Source organism: Ustilaginoidea virens, chromosome 2 (assembly GCF_000687475.1).
Source record: "Ustilaginoidea virens chromosome 2, complete sequence".
NCBI classification, from domain to species: Eukaryota; Fungi; Ascomycota; class Sordariomycetes; order Hypocreales; family Clavicipitaceae; genus Ustilaginoidea; species Ustilaginoidea virens.
The window spans coordinates 2,319,607-2,338,803 of record NC_057317.1 but is presented as its reverse complement, the minus strand read 5'-3'; the positions used below and the strand labels follow the sequence as shown (position 1 = coordinate 2,338,803).

The 19,197-nt window shown below is 50.7% G+C and overlaps 4 protein-coding genes across 4 annotated transcripts; 3 read left to right on the top strand and 1 right to left on the bottom strand.

The window, feature by feature from the left end:
* Positions 1 to 6,884: 6,884 nt before the first annotated feature.
* Positions 6,885 to 8,595, top strand: UV8b_02386 (uncharacterized protein; the record flags this gene model as incomplete). The annotated part of the gene is made up of 3 exons (XM_043139884.1): positions 6,885 to 7,182; positions 7,372 to 7,900; positions 7,980 to 8,595. The coding sequence occupies 3 exons, from the start codon at positions 6,885 to 6,887 to the stop codon at positions 8,593 to 8,595; spliced, it is 1,443 nt and encodes a 480-aa protein (XP_042995818.1).
* A 589-nt stretch (positions 8,596 to 9,184) lies between these two features.
* Positions 9,185 to 10,525, top strand: UV8b_02385 (uncharacterized protein; the record flags this gene model as incomplete). The annotated part of the gene is made up of 1 exon (XM_043139883.1): positions 9,185 to 10,525. The coding sequence occupies one exon, from the start codon at positions 9,185 to 9,187 to the stop codon at positions 10,523 to 10,525; it is 1,341 nt and encodes a 446-aa protein (XP_042995817.1).
* Positions 10,526 to 12,409: 1,884 nt separating this feature from the next.
* On the top strand, positions 12,410 to 14,491 carry UV8b_02384 (uncharacterized protein; the record flags this gene model as incomplete). Its single annotated transcript, XM_043139882.1, has 2 exons — positions 12,410 to 12,575; positions 12,675 to 14,491. The coding sequence occupies 2 exons, from the start codon at positions 12,410 to 12,412 to the stop codon at positions 14,489 to 14,491; spliced, it is 1,983 nt and encodes a 660-aa protein (XP_042995816.1).
* Positions 14,492 to 16,373: 1,882 nt separating this feature from the next.
* Positions 16,374 to 18,521, bottom strand: UV8b_02383 (uncharacterized protein; the record flags this gene model as incomplete). Its single annotated transcript, XM_043139881.1, has 4 exons — positions 16,374 to 17,096; positions 17,160 to 17,309; positions 17,433 to 18,107; positions 18,462 to 18,521. The coding sequence occupies 4 exons, from the start codon at positions 18,519 to 18,521 to the stop codon at positions 16,374 to 16,376; spliced, it is 1,608 nt and encodes a 535-aa protein (XP_042995815.1).
* Positions 18,522 to 19,197: the final 676 nt, after the last annotated feature.

The window sequence follows — 19,197 nt, the reverse complement described above, 5'->3', positions numbered from 1 at the left end:
CAGCGCACATGGTCATGACAGGCTACGACGGGGAAGCCTGTATGGACGTCAGGATTTACTCATGCAATCGAACACAGCTTTGCCTTTACGCATATGGACTGGGATGCAGATTTCGCCCACTGCCCAACCTGCGCAACCCCATGCTTGGCGAGTAGGTACCTAGGTAGATGTACCTATTAGGCAAGTTCTGTAGGGTGTACAATTGAGTACCTAGGTACCTAGGTACCTACCTACCTGGTACATGGGTACGTAAAGTGCAGAGTACGGATTAGGCGCTGGGCGTACTCCGTACCCAAGGTATCGCCACCAGCACGGCGTCACAGATAATCGTGCTAGATGCCTGGCTGCTGCAGGGGGAATTCACCGGGCAATTGGGCATAGACTAGACGCGGAAGCAGCACACCGCGCTTTGCGTTGACCCGCGCAAGCAAAGCAAATCGGGTCTGAGCCATGCGCGAGAAACGCCTACCCTACTTGTGACGCAGCGCCTGCTGCTCCGTACTCCGTACTCCGTACATCTAACGGCATTGCATTGCACTCCGTTGTGTATGGGGTGCGGAAGAATTCGTCCGAGTGTACGGAGTACTCTGGAATGCCAATGGTGGTATGGAGCACCTGAGGGTCTAGCAGCAACTGCGAATGAATGTTGTTGGAGGGAAATTGGCTTGTCTGTAATGTGGATATCGGTCATGTCCGAGGTCGGATATGCCGAGTTCTCCCTAGATCAGTAAGCCCTTAGGGGTACCCCCTATCCCACTATAAATAGCTGGGAACATAAGTCTCTTAGAGAGGACTTGGTTCCTTCAATCAAGCATTTTATCGCATTTTCCCTATGCATTCTGATATAGTAGCAATTGCGTAAATATCACAACAAAAACCTTATTGTTATCCCTTACCTTATGGCCCAGCCTTAAGATCAACTATTATCTTTATTTTGCTGTAAAAGCTACTATTTTACAGATCCTATTTGAGCAAGCTCCAAATTCCCCATTAAATCCTTTAAAAGTATCGTTGCTATTATACTCGTATGGCCTTATTAATCAAAAAGGAGGCTATTCGGAAAGTCGCGATATTTCCTTTAAGAATTAACTAACCGATATCTTAACCGCTATTTTCGTCAGATCAATTCGTACCCTAAACATCATTATCAGCGAAAATAGGTACTATTACTAATAATAGCTCCAAACTAATAGTTAAGCTGATATCCCGATATAACTGGGATATCTAGTATAATTACATTCAAAAGCATGCTTTAGATGATGATATTTGGATATTCGTTAATCCTAAGGGCTCGGCAATATTGAATATGCCCCTTCTGCCGGCATAGGAATTAGATAAACCTACCTATTCTACGCAGGCATCAGCATCAACACTAATATCAGCAGCAATAGCCGATTTATCAATAGAAGCTGCAGTTCGTACCCCTTCTGTAAATACTAGAGCTGTAACGGCAGCTAGGGCATCATCGGTAACACCCCTAGTAAGAATAAGAATAATCCGGCCGCAGCAAATCAAGAATATTAAAGAAAACTACCACTTCAAGCCGATATAACGCCCTAGTGATATTACTACTGCAGAATAGATAAAATAAGCCAATATTTAGTATAATATTTAGAACGACCGTTATACAATATTTAGTCGGAATCTTTGAGCGTATATAGCATAGTTTAAATCAATACTGAGCCCTAGCTATAAGATATTAGTAGCAGGCAATCGGAACGTTCGAGAAAAAATTCAACATCTAATAGAACGTATACGACCGGTTCAGCTTATTATCCGTAAATACCTCGAAGAAAAATTTATATAGGCTATACGATATAACCTTAGAAGGTATAATATAGAGGAATAGTTTAACGAAATCTCCACATTATATAAGCGATTAGTACGAATAGACTCGATCCTTATCAATAGGAATACGCCTACTAAATAGCTAGCAGAAGCTCTTCGTCAAAAATATCCTGCCTTTAAGGAAAAAATCCTCAATCGAATAGTAAAAGTATAAGAATAAAATAAATATCTCGATTTTCTAATAACTATTAAATATATTCAGCAGAAATAGGAGCTAGAAGAGAAGGGGAAAATTAGTAGTAGTTATATAGTATTTATAACCGATAATACTAAACCTTCATTACAAGCCGCTTCTAGCGATACTTCGGCTTTATCTTCGATAGAGAAAAAGACCTATAAATACTATAGCAAGCCCTATATAGTAAAGGGGCCTCACTATAAGAATTATTAGATATTAACTCTATCAATAGCTCCGAACCACTTAAAGGGCAGGATTAGCAAGAAAAGCCAGGAAGCTGCATATAAAAAGATAAAAAAGGAATCCAAAGAGGTATAAAATGCATTTAAAGCCTTCCAAGATAAATAAAAGGGTAAAGGCAAAAGTAATAACGACAATAATAAGGAAGAAAATAGATCAATAGAAAAAGAAAAGGAAGATAAGGTATTTACAATATCTATTCTTTCTATAGGAATTTACCCAGATAATTTAGGTCTTTTAAAGTCTCGTATTATACTTAATAGTAGCGCTTCAACGCATATTTTCAACAATATAAAGTAGTTCACTAATATCGATTATAATATCAATAAGCACTTCGTTCGTAATACTCATAATAGTGTTTTAAAAGTCCTCGGTATTAGCTTTATTCGAATCGTATTATAGGATAGAAGGGCAATTACCTTCACTAATATTCTATATAATCCGACGATTATAGTAAATCTTCTCGCTATAAAAAAGATAAGAAATAAAGGATTATTCTAGAATAATAAAGTCGACGAGATTTACCTACAGAAAAATAGTTAATAAAAAGTTATCTTTTAAGTTTCTTAGGTGGAAGAAAGGCCCTACATCCTCTACTAAAGTAGTAGAAACGATATGCCTATAGATAAATTCATCACAAGGGCTCAAAATAAAGCCTTAATTATTAACGAAGCCTATTTAGCTCGAAGAGATAGCCGCTAGCCCAAAACTTCGATAAAAACGCCTTATACTATCTAGTATATACGTTTTAAGCACTTAGGTCGGGATTCGATAGATCGTATCTTTAAGGATATATTATAGATACCCAAGGAAAAAGAAGCTTTAAATTATAAGGTTTATAGCAGCATAAAAATCGTAAAGCAGATATTATAGTCATCTCACAAGCTCTCGATGCCTTAAGAACCCTTTAAAGTAGTCTCTTTCGATCTATTTCTATAAGCTACTACTTTTAACGGTAATAAATATATAGCATTATTTACCTACCGATTCACAGGAATAAAGTGCATTTTTATAATACCTAGAAAGACCGACCTACCTAGATACTAGCTAATCTTCGAAAATCAGGTTTTACGCCTATACGATATAGCGATCGCAATAGTCATCTCTAATAATAAAACGGCGCTTTAGACTAATAATAATCGGGAAGAAGCTAAGCGGAAAGGCATCATAATTCGAAATTCGAGCCTTAGTTATTAATATCAGAACGGTTATACTGAACGTTCTAAGGGGGTATTAAAGACGAAGATAGCCCTTCTTAACATATAAGTAGGCTTTCCTAAGGAGTTATAGCCCATTACAGCCGAAATAGTAGTATATTTGCTAAATCAAAGCCCTAGGAAGTCAAAAAGACCTTATAATAACTAGAAGTCACCTCTTTAAATACTTTAACTTTAGCTCTATAAAAATAAGCCTGCTTAGAAGCACTTACCAGCAGATATTCGTCCATAAATTCACCACCTCTACGCCTATAGATGTAAGGCTTTTATAATAACTCGCAATAGGATATTATAGAAAGATCTAAAGCTCAATCAAAAAGCTTATATCAGGTATTTAGCAGGCTATATCTCGACCACTTAATACTTAATTTAGGTGCCTTTATTGAAAAGAAGCTGCTAATTCAATTCAAGCTATATTACATTCGATAAGACCATATTTTATCAAAATAAACGCCACTTACCGATTTCTAAACAATAAAAAGAGGCCCTAAATAGCCTCATTAGTAATATTAAAGAAACACCTATTATTAACGACTTTAAACTTATATCATCCGGGAATTCAATTAAAAACATCTTTACTAACAATCCTATTATTAAATAGGCACTAAAAGCATAAAATAAAGCCACTAACGATACCCCTTAACTAATAGAAATTAATCTCAAGGTCATAGACTACCCTAAAGAAGCTATCGCTTAAGCGATACTACTATCCCCGCCATTTTCGCCTAAGCCTAATAATAAACTTAAGCCGATTACTCCCTTCGATAATATATTCTTTATAAAGCTCAAAGGAAATACTCACAATATTTTCGCAGCTTCTATCGCGAAGCCTTTAGCTATAATAGAGGCACTATATATTATAAACATACCTAAAGAGCCGGCGATATAAAGGGAGCTTAGGAAGCACCCTAAATATAAAGAATTTATCGCTACTACAAAAGAAGAATATTCAAAAGTCATAAATAAGGAGATTAGGTACATTATTCAATAAAATAATTCATCTATCGACCCTCGGATCAAGCCATTAGACCTAAAGTAGGTATTTACCTATAAATGGGACCAAAATAGGTACCTTACCGGTTATAAGGCACGATTATGCATTCATAATAATCAATAACCCTATAATCTTCATAATACCCAGGCAGTAGCGCTTACAGCACAAACATTTCGGCTTCTTATAGCGTTAATATACTTCTTTAACCTAGAAACGCACTAATATAACTTCATCACAGCCTTTCTTAATACACCACTTAATAAGACCATCTATTGCAAATAACCCAATAGATTCCACAATAGTTTCACATTCATCAGGTTATTATATACCCTATATAGGCTTCGAAGGTCTCTACTACTATAGTTTAAAGAGTTATTACGATTCTTATTGCAATAAGGCTTCAAATAGGTCTATAAGGACCCCTATATCTTTATTAATAGCTTCCTTATTATATTCTTTTATATTAATAACCTAGTCATGCTTTATCATAAATCACAGATAGAGGCATTCGAATCATTCTATATAGCATTAATAGTAGCATTTAAGATCAAAAATCTCGGCGAGCTATAGTGGTTCCTAGCAATTAAGGTTATTCGCAACTATACGGCCGGAAAGTTATAGCTCACACAAAGGGCTTACTTCAATAAGCTAGCGATAAAATATAACCTTACCGCGTTTAATAATACTAAGGACCGCCTTCCGGAGCACCCGCTACACACTATAAGACTTAAGGCATTCGATGGGATAGCTAAACCACACAATATAAAGCGATACTAATCAATAGTAAGCTCGTTGGTATATCTAATTATAATTATAAGGCCTGAACTAAGCTATATTAGATCACAGCTATTAAGATTCCTTCAAAATCCAGGTCCAAACTATTTACAAGCCGTAAAGAAGGCACTCGACTATAGCTACACATAGAAGAATACCACGATAAAATTCCGGGCTAATATAGCAGAAATAAAGGCATTTTCTGATGCTTCCTATGCCGACGATATCACGACGCAATAAAGCAGTCAGGGCTATATAATTAAGCTCTTTAGCGGCCTGATTATATATAAATCGGGTCAATAGGATACTATTACGATATTATCAATAGAGGCAGAGCTTCTTACAATATCTCACACAGCAAAAGAGGTCATCACCTTCAAGAGATTATACGAGGAAATTAGGCTCCAATTATATACCGATATCCCTACAATTTAATGCAACAACATCTAGACCATTCGCCTATTAAAAGAGGAATTCTTTAAGCTTATAATACGGCTTCATCACATAGATATTCATCACCATTAGTTGCGCCAAAAGGTTTAGAAAGGAACGATCGATATTATATAGGTTCCAACGGGCAATATAGTTGCTAACGGTTTCACAAAGCCCCTAATAGGCCAGAAATTTAAAATCTTCCGCCGGCAGCTTAGGCTCATTATTTTAAAGGGATCCTACAACGCCGGACCGTAGTCTCACGATATTATTTTTAGTAGTAAGGAAGAGCCTCATAAAGATCAAAAGACGCCCTAAAAAATCAGATTGAAAGGGGCTTTTCAACAGCTGCACTTATTTCCTATAGAAAATTGGAATCTACGGTTTATTGCTATTTTTCTTACTTTATATATGTGCTATTAGGCCAATTTACCCCTATACAGGTAGCCTATTTAATAATAGCACCATCATTTTGTGCACATCGTTTTAAGTAGATTGATATTTCTACTTATTATCTTGCTTTGCACTAAGTTTAGCTATATAGCAGGATATCCTAGAGAAAGCACATCCTGAGGGGGTGTATTGGAGGGAAATTGGCTTGTCTGTAATGTGGATATCGGTCATATCCAAGGTCGGATATGCCGAGTTCTCCCTAGATCAGTAAGCCCTTAGGGGTACCCCCTATCCCACTATAAATAGCTGGGAACACAAGTCTCTTAGAGAGGACTTGGTTCCTTCAATCAAGCATTTTATCGCATTTTCCCTGTGCATTCTGACAAATGTACATGCGACATGACGGGCATACGGCCGTATACATTGACGCTCCGTGCGGTACGGAGTACATACGCATGACATGGCCTAAAGGTTCAGGCCCCGTCATGCCTGCGGCGGGGCATCCAGCAGCCAGCAGCCAGCAGCCAGCTTTCGGCACAGCAAAAGGTCGAGGCAATTGAACTCCACCAGTCTTTGACGCGGGCCAAAGCTACCCGCGCCCATCACTGACGACTGCAAAAGCAACCTACCTCAGCACATTGCCAAAGGCCCGTCACCGCCACGGGGCCCGTCATCGCCACACAAGCCCTCCTGTCTCGTCTTTCACGAGCAGTATCCCATCCACCTGCTCACGTCGTCTCCGCCTCACCCTCCGCCTTCCCTACCTCGACGACGACGACGACGACAAAAAGTTCCTTCCGCTGCCAGCATGTCCCTCGATCCGCCCACCTATCTAGCTTCCCTGCTGAGCAACATTCGGCAAAGGCCCATCCCCTGGGATGGAGCTGTCAGAGCCGGCACGCTGACCGAAGACCAACATGCAAAGGTTCGCGCTGTGGACAAGGCGAAAAAGCCCGAGCAGCAGAGGGAGCTCGTCCAACGTGATCTCGATGGCTACCGCTTGCTCTTTGTGGGCGGCCCTGGCCAACCTAGCGTGCTGGAATCGGCAGCCAAGCATGCCAATGTCGTCCAGTATCTCTTGGTGCTTCTGGCCGATCTTCTCCAAGGTACGACGGACCCGTCTCCCCTCCTTGGAGCCTCACCTCTCATCAGAGGGCGGATGGCCGACAAAAACCGCCCTCCTGCCTCACCTCTTGTCCATGGACTTTTTTTTTTTTTTTTTTTTTTTTTTTTTTTTTTGCAAGAAAATGCCCCGAGTGCCTATTGCTGACATGTAATCTGCACCGTTTTCGCAGCTGTTCCCTCCTTATCAAAGGCCTTGTTCGAAAACACCGACGACCCGTACAAGCACATCTTGCCTCTGCTTCGTTCCGACGCTGCAGAGGACCCCATCCCATTACTCACGTCCAACGCTCTCACGAGCCTCATCTCTCTGGCCCGAGACGAATCAAAGGCGACTGATCAGGCTTTGCCCGTGCTTTTAACATACCTCTCTGGCTTGGCCAAAAGTGCCGACGCCTGCCTGCAAGATATCGCGGTCCAACAATACTCGGCCCTTCTCTTTGGTCGTGCATCGCGGGGCAAGTTCTGGAACCAAAGAAGCGAAACCGTTGCGCCCCTTGTCGGGATTCTTCGGGCGGCTGCTGGCATAGGAAGCGGCGCAAACACGGCCGCAAGTCTGTGGAGCGCCAACGTCAATGTTCGCAACGTGGGATTCGAGGCGTCTCTTGGAGGCGGCGTGGGCCTTCAACTTCTGTACCATGTCCTCCTGCTCATGTGGCAGCTCAGCTTCGAGGCCGAGGACATTGGAGACGATTTGAACGAGTAAGACTGTCGTGCCACCCGTCGTGGCTAGCACGCACGACCAGTTTCCATTTCGGATGCTAACCCTTGATCTGAACAGCGAGTACGACATCATCCTGCTCTACACCCATCTATTGCGATTGTCGCAAAAGGAGAAGACTACGAGGCTCATCCTGTCTACGCTTTACAACTTACTGGAGAAGAACCAGACGTCTCTTCTCCCCACCGCGGTTCTGGCTCGCCTTCCCGCCCTTCTGGAAAATCTGGGCAGCCGCCACATGACGGACCCCGACCTCCTGGAGGATATGCAGAGCCTCAAGGACTTGCTCGACGAATACACCAAGACCAAGACGACGTTTGATGAGTACGTGGCAGAGCTGAACTCTGGCCATCTCCGCTGGTCGCCACCCCATCGAAACCAGGTGTTTTGGGCGGAAAATGCCAGGAAAATCCTCGAGTACGAGAATGGCGAGCTTCCTCGTAAGCTCGCCGAGATTATGCAGAAGCCATGGGACAGTGATAAACAAGTCCTCGCCATTGCTTGCAACGATATTGGCTGCCTGGTCAAGGAAGTCCCCGAGAAGCGGTACCAGCTGGAAAAAGTTGGGCTCAAGACCAGAGTCATGGAGCTGATGCAGAGCGACGATGAAAATGTGCGGTGGGAGAGCCTGCGAGCACTGGGAGGCTGGCTCAAGTATAGCTTCGAGCAGATGTGAAGCGGCGGGAGCGAGCGTGTGTACAGATAGATGGGACGGGCTGCTTTTCCTTTTGTTTTGCTTTTGCGTGTCTGCGTGCACCAGACTGGGCCATCAGACAACATTAGTTTGAAACTTTGCCGGCGGCTTGCATCGGGCCACGCCGTCGTACGAGCTGGGAGCTGGGAGCTGGGAGCTTGTTCTGTTCCATTAGGTAATGAGATTCTCCTCGGTTTTTTTTTTTTTTTTTTTTTTTTTTTTTTTTTTTTTTTTTAATCTTGGCCGTCGCTCGGAGATGGGAGCGGATCCGTGGATAACCCGACGCTCGAGCCCCACCCACCACGGGTCCTGAAACCTAGGACCTTCTCCATTGATCATTTGATCAAGTAATTTACTTGATAGTTCATTTGATCAATCTCGTTGCCCACTTGGGCGCCGGTTTGCCTTTTGCCTTGGTCCGAGGCCATTCGTCTTTCGCTCTCTTGTTCTCCTTGTTCTTCTTTTGCTCCCTTTGGCCAGGATCTCCCCCTCCATTGCCACTCCCCTTCTTTCCTCCCCTCTCTACCCGGCTTGGCCCACCCCAAACTTGACTTTTGACTTGAAGGCCAGGATGAAGGGATTCGGAAATGCGTTGCGGGCAGCCCCCAGGGTTCGCGCTTCACTCGCCATCAGCCGCTCCGGGGCTGCCGCCAGGGCCATGTCCGCGCCCCGACCCGGGATCGAACGGCGACGCGGCGACGTCCGATATGCCTCCGACGCGGCCGGATCAGATCTCAAGAAGACGCCGTTGTATGACTTGCACGTTGCCAAGGGCGGCAAGATGGTAGCCTTTGCCGGCCACAGCATGCCGGTCCAGTACTCGGACGCCTCGCTCGCCGAATCCCACCACTTTACGCGCAGCCACGCGTCGCTCTTCGATGTCAGCCACATGGTCCAGCACATCTTCAAGGGCCCCAACGCTGCCGCGTTCCTGGAGAAGCTGACGCCTTCGGGCTGGCGCAACCAGGGCATCATGCAGAGCAAGCTGACCACGTTTCTGTGGCCCGTCACGGGCGGCATAGTGGACGACTCCGTCATCACCCGGATCGGCGAGGACGAGTACTACGTCGTCACCAACGGCGCCTGCTTCGAGAAGGACTGCAAGTATTTCGACGACCAGCTGGGCCAGTTTGGCGGCGGCGTTGAGTGGACGAGGCTGGACCGCTCTGGCCTGGTGGCCCTGCAAGGCCCGCAAGCCGCCGAGATTCTCAAGGAAGCCCTCGCGAGCGAGGTCGACTTGGACAAGCTTTACTTTGGCAACGCCGTCTACGCGAACCTCCGGCTGGCCGACGGTAGCAAGACGCACCCCGTCTTGATTAGCCGCGGCGGGTACACTGGCGAGGACGGCTTCGAGATCTCGTTCAATGGCAAGCTGTATGCCGCTTTGGAGACGACAGCCCCCGCCGTCGAGTCTCTGCTCGAGGTGGCTGGCCCTGAGCGCCTGCGGCTTGCCGGGCTCGGGGCTCGCGACTCTCTCCGCCTCGAGGCCGGCATGTGCCTGTACGGCAACGACTTGGATGACGCCACGACCCCCGTCGAGGCTGGGCTCGCGTGGGTGATTCCCAAGGACCGCCGCGAGGCCGGGGGGTTCCACGGTGCCGAGCGCATCATCCGTCAACTGACGCCCAAGAGCAAGGGCGGCGCCGGGGTCGACGTCCGCCGCGTGGGGTTTGTGGTCGAAGGCGCTCCGGCTCGGGAGGGTGCCAAGGTGGAGAAGGACGGCAAACCCGTTGGCAAGATCACCAGCGGGATTCCCAGCCCGACACTGGGCAAGAACATTGCCATGGGATACGTGCAAGATGGATGGCACAAGGCTGGTACCGAGCTTGACGTAGTGGTGCGCGGACGCAAGAGAAGGGGTGTTGTCAGCAAGATGCCGTTTGTTGCCACCCGTTATCACAAGGCGGACTAAGTCTGCCGATGGGCCGAAGGACATGAGGTTTGGCCACGGTGTCTGTGTTGATTTTGGCTTTTTTCTTTTTTTTTGTTGCAATTTCCTGCAATTTTCCTGGACTTTTCCTTTGGGGGGGGGGGGGGGTTTACTGTCTTTCTTCCTTTTGGGTTTTTTTTTTTTTGGTTTTCAAAATAAAAAGGGGGGAGGGACTCTTTAACGCTTCAGCGTTTTTGCAATCTGCCTCCTGCCTACCTACAGTAGTCAAGGTGGCGTACATAGGTAGGTAAGTAGGTAGCTAATCTTATACGTGAACTTTACTCGTTACGCTGGACAGAATCCCGCAAGGGATGTTGTAACTTGTGGGAAGGATGGATTCCGCCGATGCAGCTGGAGACGCAAAACCAAAAAAGACTGCACAGCCCCCTTTATCGCTTCGATAAAACATGACTTTGCCGGCATAGCTTGACGCTCGCCACCGGAATGTTGCTGTGTACCTACCGGCACGTACCGGCCAAGCACGTGCCACCGCCGTAGCATGCCGCGGCTGACTAATCCTGGAGGGGCAAGTCTGTCTCGATCCTTCCCCCGCCCCCCGCGTCTTTTTCTGCTCCTTTTTTTTTTTTTCTCCTTTCCTTTCCTTTCCTTCTACCCCAAGCAAACGTGCCAAACGCGTGCAAAACGCAAGACCTTCTTCCGGAATAGAATCGTCGCCAGATGCGCATCGGTTTGCTAGATTGATACGTGATACGTGGCCACTAGTTTGAGGGATGCCGTACGTGAAGAACCGTTTCCGAGCGTGTTTTTTGCGCTTCCGTGACGGCACCCCATGGTAAATCGTGGCGACAGGCACGCTGCTGCTGCTGCAGCACGTGCGGGCAACGTGACTTGGGGCTTGGGGATCTTTTTCTCGGCTCTGGAGTCGGGACGACGCAGCTGGCAAGGGGTGGCTGGCAAGGGGTAGTCCAAGTGCGGAGTACTCCGTACGTGCCGTGTTAATTGTACATACGGCTGGTATTGACCTGTAAGCACCTAAGGCACTGAGGAAAGAGCAGGCGGGGCGGGGCGGCATGAGCAGAGAATGACATCAGCGGCCGGAGGAATTCCTTCACGGCGTGTTTTTGCTCGCGTTCCGGAGATGCTGCACCCACTTTTGACCGCCTCTTTCTTTATTTCTTTCTTTTTTTTTTATATTATTTTCCCCCCTCCTTTACTCGTATTGTCCTTTTGCTTTTCGCTCGCTGTTTCTCCCGCTTTTCTGTACCTAGTCGGCGCACCCAGTGCCAACTGCTCTGCTCACGGGTAGGAGTCACGCCACGCCTCCCAGTGCTTCCTCCCATGTTGCAGCCAACCAACCAGCAGCACTAGCAACCAATCAGATCTGGCAGCCGCAGCCGGGCCGACCAATCACCGGCGGGAGGCTGCACGGTGCAGAGCACTGTGTGCAGAGACGGCCGTCTTTGCTGTGCTTCAGTCGAAAAAACAACGCAGCAATCACACACATCGTCACCCGCCGTCGCGAGTGCAGGGGGTTCGACGCCCACGCCCAGGTCCAGTCGGCTGCAGCGTTCATCTTGCCGCGACGCCATGTGAAGGCATTCGCATGACCTCATTCTGCGTCTGGACCTGGACCTGGATCTGGACCCTTGCCCTTCTTTGCTCCGCCTGCTGAAGGCAAAGTGGTTTGTTTTGACATAAAACCATCGCGCCCGCCTCGAAAGCGGCGTCCATCTCACGGCTTGATCCCATCTTCCCTCGGCTGCGCCGCATTCCAAAACGGTTGGGTCGGCTTCTGGCTGGCTTCTGGCTGGTCCCTTTGCTGTCCCCAGTCCCGCCACGGTTCCGTCCGCTGCTGTGCTCCCATACCGAACAGAAAAAAAACAAGAGCTCACTGGCTCCTTCATCATGCCGCCGCTTCTTGGTTGGCTGCAAGCCACCTGGGCCCTCACCCATGCCGTCGTCGCCTTGCCGGCCTTGGGCGACTCGCAGCAAAAGATCTTGCAGGCCGATGCACGGCTGCGCCAGGAACCGCAAAGGCGCAAGTTGCACGGCAGTTTCCTGCATATTACAGGTCAGCTTGTTTTTTCAAATCTATTTTATTTTTTTTTTCCCACTCTTCATTTCTTCCTCTGCACTCGCCGGCTTACTCACCATGGGGGAGGGCGTGTAGACTTCCATCCCGACGAGTTCTACAAAGCCCACACCTCTACCAAGGACGGGGTGGCCTGCCATCGAGGCAAAGGCACGGCTGGCGCTTATGGCGCTGAAAAGACCGACTGCGATTCGCCCTACTCTCTCGTGGACGCTACGCTGAAATGGGTCGAGGAGAACCTAAAGGACGAGATAGACTTTGTCGTGTGGACGGGCGACTCGGCGAGGCACGACAGCGACGAAGACCATCCTCGATCCGAAAAGACCGTTCTCCAAGCCAACCGGGCCGTCTCGAGAAAGATGGCGGATGCCTTCAGCACACCCGCCGGCAAGCTCGCCGTCCCCATAGTCCCGAATTTCGGAAACAACGACTTTCTTCCCCACAACATCATGTACCCTGGGCCAAACCGCTGGCTTGCAGAGTACGCCGATATCTGGAGCCGCTTCATTCCCGAGGAGCAGCGCCATTCCTTTGAGTTTGGCGGCTGGTTTCGCGTCGACGTCATCCCCGGGAAGCTCTCCGTCTTTAGCCTCAACACCATGTACTTTTTCGACCGCAACGCCGCTGTCGACGGCTGCGCGCAACCTTTGGAGCCCGGATTCAAGCACATGGAATGGCTGCGCGTTCAGCTGGACGCGATGCGGCACGCCGGCGCCAAGGTGATTCTGATTGGGCACGTGCCCCCGGCGCGGACGGAAAGCAAGCAGAATTGGGATGAGACGTGCTGGCAGCGCTATACCCTTTGGCTGCAGAGATACCGCGACGTCGTGGTGGCGTCCTTGTTCGGCCACATGAACATTGATCATTTCCTCCTTGCCGACACCAAGGAAATCGACTTGACCGGGGCGACGGCCGCTCAGCCCAGGCCCGGCAGAGCCTCCCTCTACCAAGAGACCGTTTCAGCATCTGGCAAAAACGACTATCTCAGGGAGCTGCGAGAGGCCTGGGGAGACCTTCCCAATTCCGCCATCGAGGCGCTAGGAGAAGAAGGAGAAGACGGAGAAGACGGAGAAGACGGAGAGGATGAGCCGACGGGCGCTCTCAAAAAGGGACACAAGAAGAAAAGGGACAGATTCAAAAAGATTGGCGGAAAGTACGCCGAACGTTACCAGCTCGCCTTTATCAGTCCGAGCGTCGTGCCCAACTACTTTCCGACTCTGAGAGTGTACAAGTACAACATTACCGGACTGGAAAATGCAAGTGTCTGGGAGGATAAATCACGGACCTCGTGGGAAGATGCGGCTGCTGCTCTCGGTGTTTCTGCAGATGGCCATGTCTCGACGGAGCCGAGACCCACGATTGCAAAGAACAAGAAGAAGAAGAAGAAGAAGAAGAAGAAGGGCAAGGGGAAGCGGCCCAAGGACCCAAACCTGGTGATGCCCGAAGAGCCTCCCGAGGCATCGCTGCCCGGTCCAGCGTACTATCCGCAGCCTCTCAGCTTGACCGGGTACACTCAGTACTTTGCCAACCTCACCCACATCAACAACGACCAGCCAGAGCGCTCGCCAGCCCAACCTCGGAGGTTCCGCTACGAGGTCGAGTACAGCACGTTCAGCGACAAGCGATTCAAGCTGAAGGACCTCACAGTCCGGAGCTACCTCCACTTGGCCTACCGCATGGGTCAACGCGACGGGGCCGAGAGCAGCAGCAGCAGCAGCAGCAGCAGCAGCAGCAGCAGCAGCGACACGGATGGTTTCGAAGACGACGGTAGCTACGACACGGCAAGGCGCAAGCACGGGAAAAAGAAGAAGCACGAGGGCAATCAGACGTGGCTGCAGTGGCTTGGCTTCGCGTTTGTCAAGACGATTCCCAAGCATCAGCTGGCCAAGCTGTAGGGGCGGTTTCCATATCAGGACTGCGATGCATGGCGTGGCAGGGCATTTTTTTTTCATTTTTATTTTTTTTTGGCGTTTCCTTGGCCCTCTGCACAGCGCAGTGACGCGGTGTTGGTCCGGGTTTACCCCGGAGACGGAGTGGGATTAGAATTTTACGGGAGCTAGATGATCTAGTTTTGGGGTATGTATGTATGTGATGAATCCGCTTCCGCTGTGTCTGGTCGTGATGCGACCAACCAACGCCCAGCCCCTGATGACGAGATGCGTCCATGGACCGCTTCGCATGTCCAAGCCGAGATGCAAAAAAGAAACGCAAAGAGAAGAAACGAAAAAAAAAGAAAAGAAAAGAAAAGAAAAGAAAAGAAAAGCAAGAGACAGGCCCAGCACGCCGAACCGCAATTCATTGATAAAAGACAACCATGCTCCTCCGTGCGTCAACGCCTCGCCTGGCTCATTTCACTTGCCAGCCCTCCTAAAAAAGAAACAAAGGGTATACTGCACCGAGCAAACACTCTCATGCCTCCCGCTCCCAGATATCCAGCAGATCTTTTTTTGATTCCGTGACTTTTCCCCGCCCCGTCCATCCGCACGGGGGGACAGCCAGCCGACCGCGCCGCAACGTCACGTCGCGCCCTCCCCCCCCCCCCCTTCCCCCATTTTCCCCCTTTTTCCCTTCACGGCAGGGTCGGCGCGTCATCCAGCCCCGTCTCCTTGAAGACGGAGACGCGCCCCTTGCGCAGGTTGCCGGTCGGCGAGACAAACCGCGCAGGCAGGTGCGGCGCGGCGCCCTCGCGCAGCCGGTCCGACGCGAGGCGCGAGTTGAACTTGGGGCGGCTGGGGGGCACGCTCGCCGGGGTGTGCTTTGCCGGGGGGGTCATTGCGTGTTTTCTCTTGCTCTTTCTTTCTTTCTTTCTTTTTTTCTTTCTTTCTTTTTTTTTTTTTGTTTTGTTTTGTTTTGTTTGCGGACGTCCGGGGGGGGGGAGAAGAGTCTGCCAGGTGGTGTGTGGTTGTTGCGCGCAGACGGCGTACCGGGGGCCTCGATTTCTAATATATATGTATATATATATATGTGTGTGTGTGTGTGTGTGTGTGTGTGTGTGTCTGTGTGTGTGTGTGGCGGGCGAGTGAACTGAGTAAGTGAAGAAAGCAGAGTCGTGAGGATCCGTCGCGGACCCCGTGCAACGTTGGACTTGGGAAGGGGAAGGCCGGGGGGCCCGGCGTATACGATGCGGCGCAGCCAAAAGGGCCGGCTTGGCGGGCTTCTGTCGACAGACCAAGTGGGGGGGTGGGGGGGGGTGGGGAGGAAGTCGGAGGGGCTTGCTCGGGCTTTTGTCACGACGAAACGGGGTCCAGTTGAACGGTTTCAGACGATGGGCCAATGGCTGCGCCGGAGCCTGCCAAGTGCTTTGTTTGAAAGGGGCTAGCCGCTTGCTGTTGATTGGCCGCGGCAGGGTGGGTCTCCGAGGGGGGGCAATCGGTTCTCTCTCGCCCCCCCTCCCCCTCGCGACGTCATAGGACCCCGAAGCCCCTTTTCCCCCCCCACTCGGCTTTGTCCGCCGAACGCACCAGCGCGGCCAAAAGTAACAATCCGGCGCCCCCCGCGGGCCACTCACCGGCCGCCGCGTGCCAGAAGAGGCTTTTTCTTTTTTCCTTTTTTTTTTTTTTTCTCGTTTCTTTTCTCGGGGTTATTGCAAGAAGCTTTTGAATTTGCTAACCCCCTTATTGATCTGTTGCCCCGCCCTTTTTTTTTTTTTTTTTTGCCTCTGGCCTCAGCTGTTTCAAGTCGGACATGGCAGGGCAGACGAGGGGGAAGAGAGAGAGAGAGAGAGAGAGAGAGAGAGAGAGAGAAAAAAAAAAAAAAAAAACACCGTCCCCCCGCCCGTTACAGGTCGAGCGGAACCTGCGCCTCGGCCGGCAGCGGCGCCGGCGTCTGGTACGTCCGCAGGGCCTGCCTCACCCCAAACTGCCTGCCGATAAACTTGAGCGCCGCCTCGGCCTCGGCCTTGTTCTCGGCCGACGTGGTGGGGTTGAGCAGCACGCAGGTGAGCGGCCAGATCATCTTGAGCGCGTCAAACAGCACCCTGGGGCCCGCCTCGTCGCCTCTGTCCGCGACGGCGGAATAATACAGCGACTCGGGCAGCGAGTCCAGGATCGATCGCGCCGCCGCCTGCACCGCCTGCAAGGCCTGGGCGCGCTGGCCTCTCAGCCGCCCGAGCGATATCCTGCTCCCCGCGCGGTGCGCCAGGAAGTTGCACAGGAGCGATATGTGGCCGTGGCCCTTGATGACGGCCGTGTAGTGCAGGTTGCGCATGTAGACGTCCGCGGGCTTTGCGTCGACCGCCGCCGCCCTCGCCATGTGCTGATTCACCTTGCTCTCGGCCTCGCTCAGCTGCTCCACCAACCACTCGAATTGCTTCTCGGCGGCGGCAAAGTCGACGCGGTCGAATATATCCACAACCGTCGCCTGCACGCGCGTGCATGTCGTGACGAAGAATGACACGACCAATGGGAATTCTTCCCACTCGTACGGGCCGTCTCGGATGGCAGCTAGCCATTCTATCGACTCGGGAGGGCATTCACTGTTGTTGATGAGGGCCCGGATTTGCTAAGATTTTGGGTCTGTCAGAGCCCCGAAAAAGAAAGTAGTTGTCGTCCTATGCGCACTCACCACCATATTATAGCACGGCCAGAAAGCGATCCGGCCTTGCAGCGTGTTGAGAGTCTGGCAGCCTCTCGTCTTTAGTATACTGTAGATGCCCTGAATATGGACATGCCACGGGCTCAAAGGCTGCACCCCGCCCAGAGAGCCAATCAGCAACTACACACAACAACGTCGAGTCAGTTTCTTTCCCCCCGCCCTTTTTTTTTTCGGTGGCAGCTTGATGGGGGGGGCAGCGGTTTGAATCAAAGTTGTGTGGCTCTGGCGGCCCCGTGAACGAACCTCGTAGTTGGTGAGAACCCAGATGGTGGCCAGCACATCGTCTCGAAAGGCACCTTCCGGCTTCTGCAAAGCCGCGTTGACGGCACTGAGCGTCTTTCCCAGATACGTCCCGAGTTCGCGTCTTGTCTCGCCCACCGAGTCGTTGTAGACGAAGCCGGGGTGGCGGAGGTTGGTGACGTACGTCCGAGAGAACAAATGAGCCGCCCAGATCAAGGGTCCGTTGTGGAAGCTGAGACGGTAGACGTTGTGGAGGAAGTCGAGGGTCGAGTAAACGTTGAGAAGCATGGGCACGGAGTGGTTTGTCCAGTGCTCCGCCAGGGGTCTAGGGAGGCTGACGAGGCGGCCGGATGAGATGATGGCCTTGCTCGTCGGTGACGAGGCCGCCGCCGTGGTGCCGGAGGCTGCGAGCCCGAGACGGCACGGCGGAGCTGGCGTGTCGGGACCAAGGCGGCGGTGGCTGCTGCTGCTGCCGCTGCTGCTTCCGCTGCCGCGATTCGAGGACGCGATGATGGCGTCGCGCTGCTGCACGCTCTGCTTGGCGGCCGCCTTTTCCTTGCGCCTTTTCAGGGTCGCCGGATTCGCGTTGCGGAAGACGAGCTCGTGCTGCTCCCGGTATCCGGGGCATTCGACGCCGTACTTGACACACCGTTGGCATCCGGGGCGTTTCAGATCGCACTGCAAGGCACATGAGGGCTTGTTAGCAGCAATTTGTGCCAGCGTGGTTTTTTCGTTTTTTTTTTTTCGTTTTCTTTTTTTGTCTTTTTTTTTTCGTTTTCTTTTTCTTTTTCTTAATCTTCCTTCTTTGCCTCTCTTTCTTTCTTTCTTTCTTTCTTTCTTTCTTTCTTCCTTCCTTCTTCGTTCTTTCATCAAGACACAAAAAAAAAAAATACAAAAGATATACTTGCTGGCTCCTCGTCACGGCAAGCAAGCTAGACCCGGGGGTGCACAACGCCCACGCCCACGCCCACGCCCACGCCCTCGCCCACGCGCAAACACGGACATGGACCGAAGAGAGACGCGCCAACTGACCTTGACACGTCGCTTGCGACAGAGGTGGCAATCCCGGCTGGGCCGCCCAGTGTTGGGCATGGCTCTTCGCTGGAGCCCTCCGACCCCCGCCCGCTCTGGCGCCCGTACTTGCTCCGTACACAAGCACCCAGCCGCTGGAGGCCCCGAGACGACGGCAGGGCCGAAGTACAACACGTCCGACGCCGCCGTCCGTCGTGGTTGGCGAAGAAGGATCCCACGCAGCAGTCCAGGTGCCGCCCGCAAGAGAGGTGGGGGAGGCGGCCAGGGGAGGGGGGGGGGGGAATCAGAAATCACCGCCGCGAGAATATGGAAATTGCATTCGAGGTGTGCTCCGTAGGTGGGTTCGATTGAACTTAATACAAACAACTCGTGCGAGTCTGCGGTGGCCCGTGCGTGGGTCAGGGTCGCACCACCCCGTCGTCGAGTCGAGCTAAGCCACACCCGCCAAGTGGGTCCGTCAAGCTCCGCCGTGAGTGACATGTCCCATTGTCAGCCGTGAGCATCATTCCGATCCCGCCACAATCTCTTTGCTGTTCTTGGAAGGTTAGCCTTTGTCAGCGGGATGGGATGAGCACGTGAGCAAAGCACAGCACAGAGCACAGCACAGCCCAGCACAGCCCAGCACAGCACAGCACAGAGCACAAGCAACTTCCCCATTCGGCCCCGTCGCGTCCTCTCAGTGGCCAGCTGCGCAGTTACCCCGACCCCGCCCCGCTCTCTTGAGATCCTGCGACTC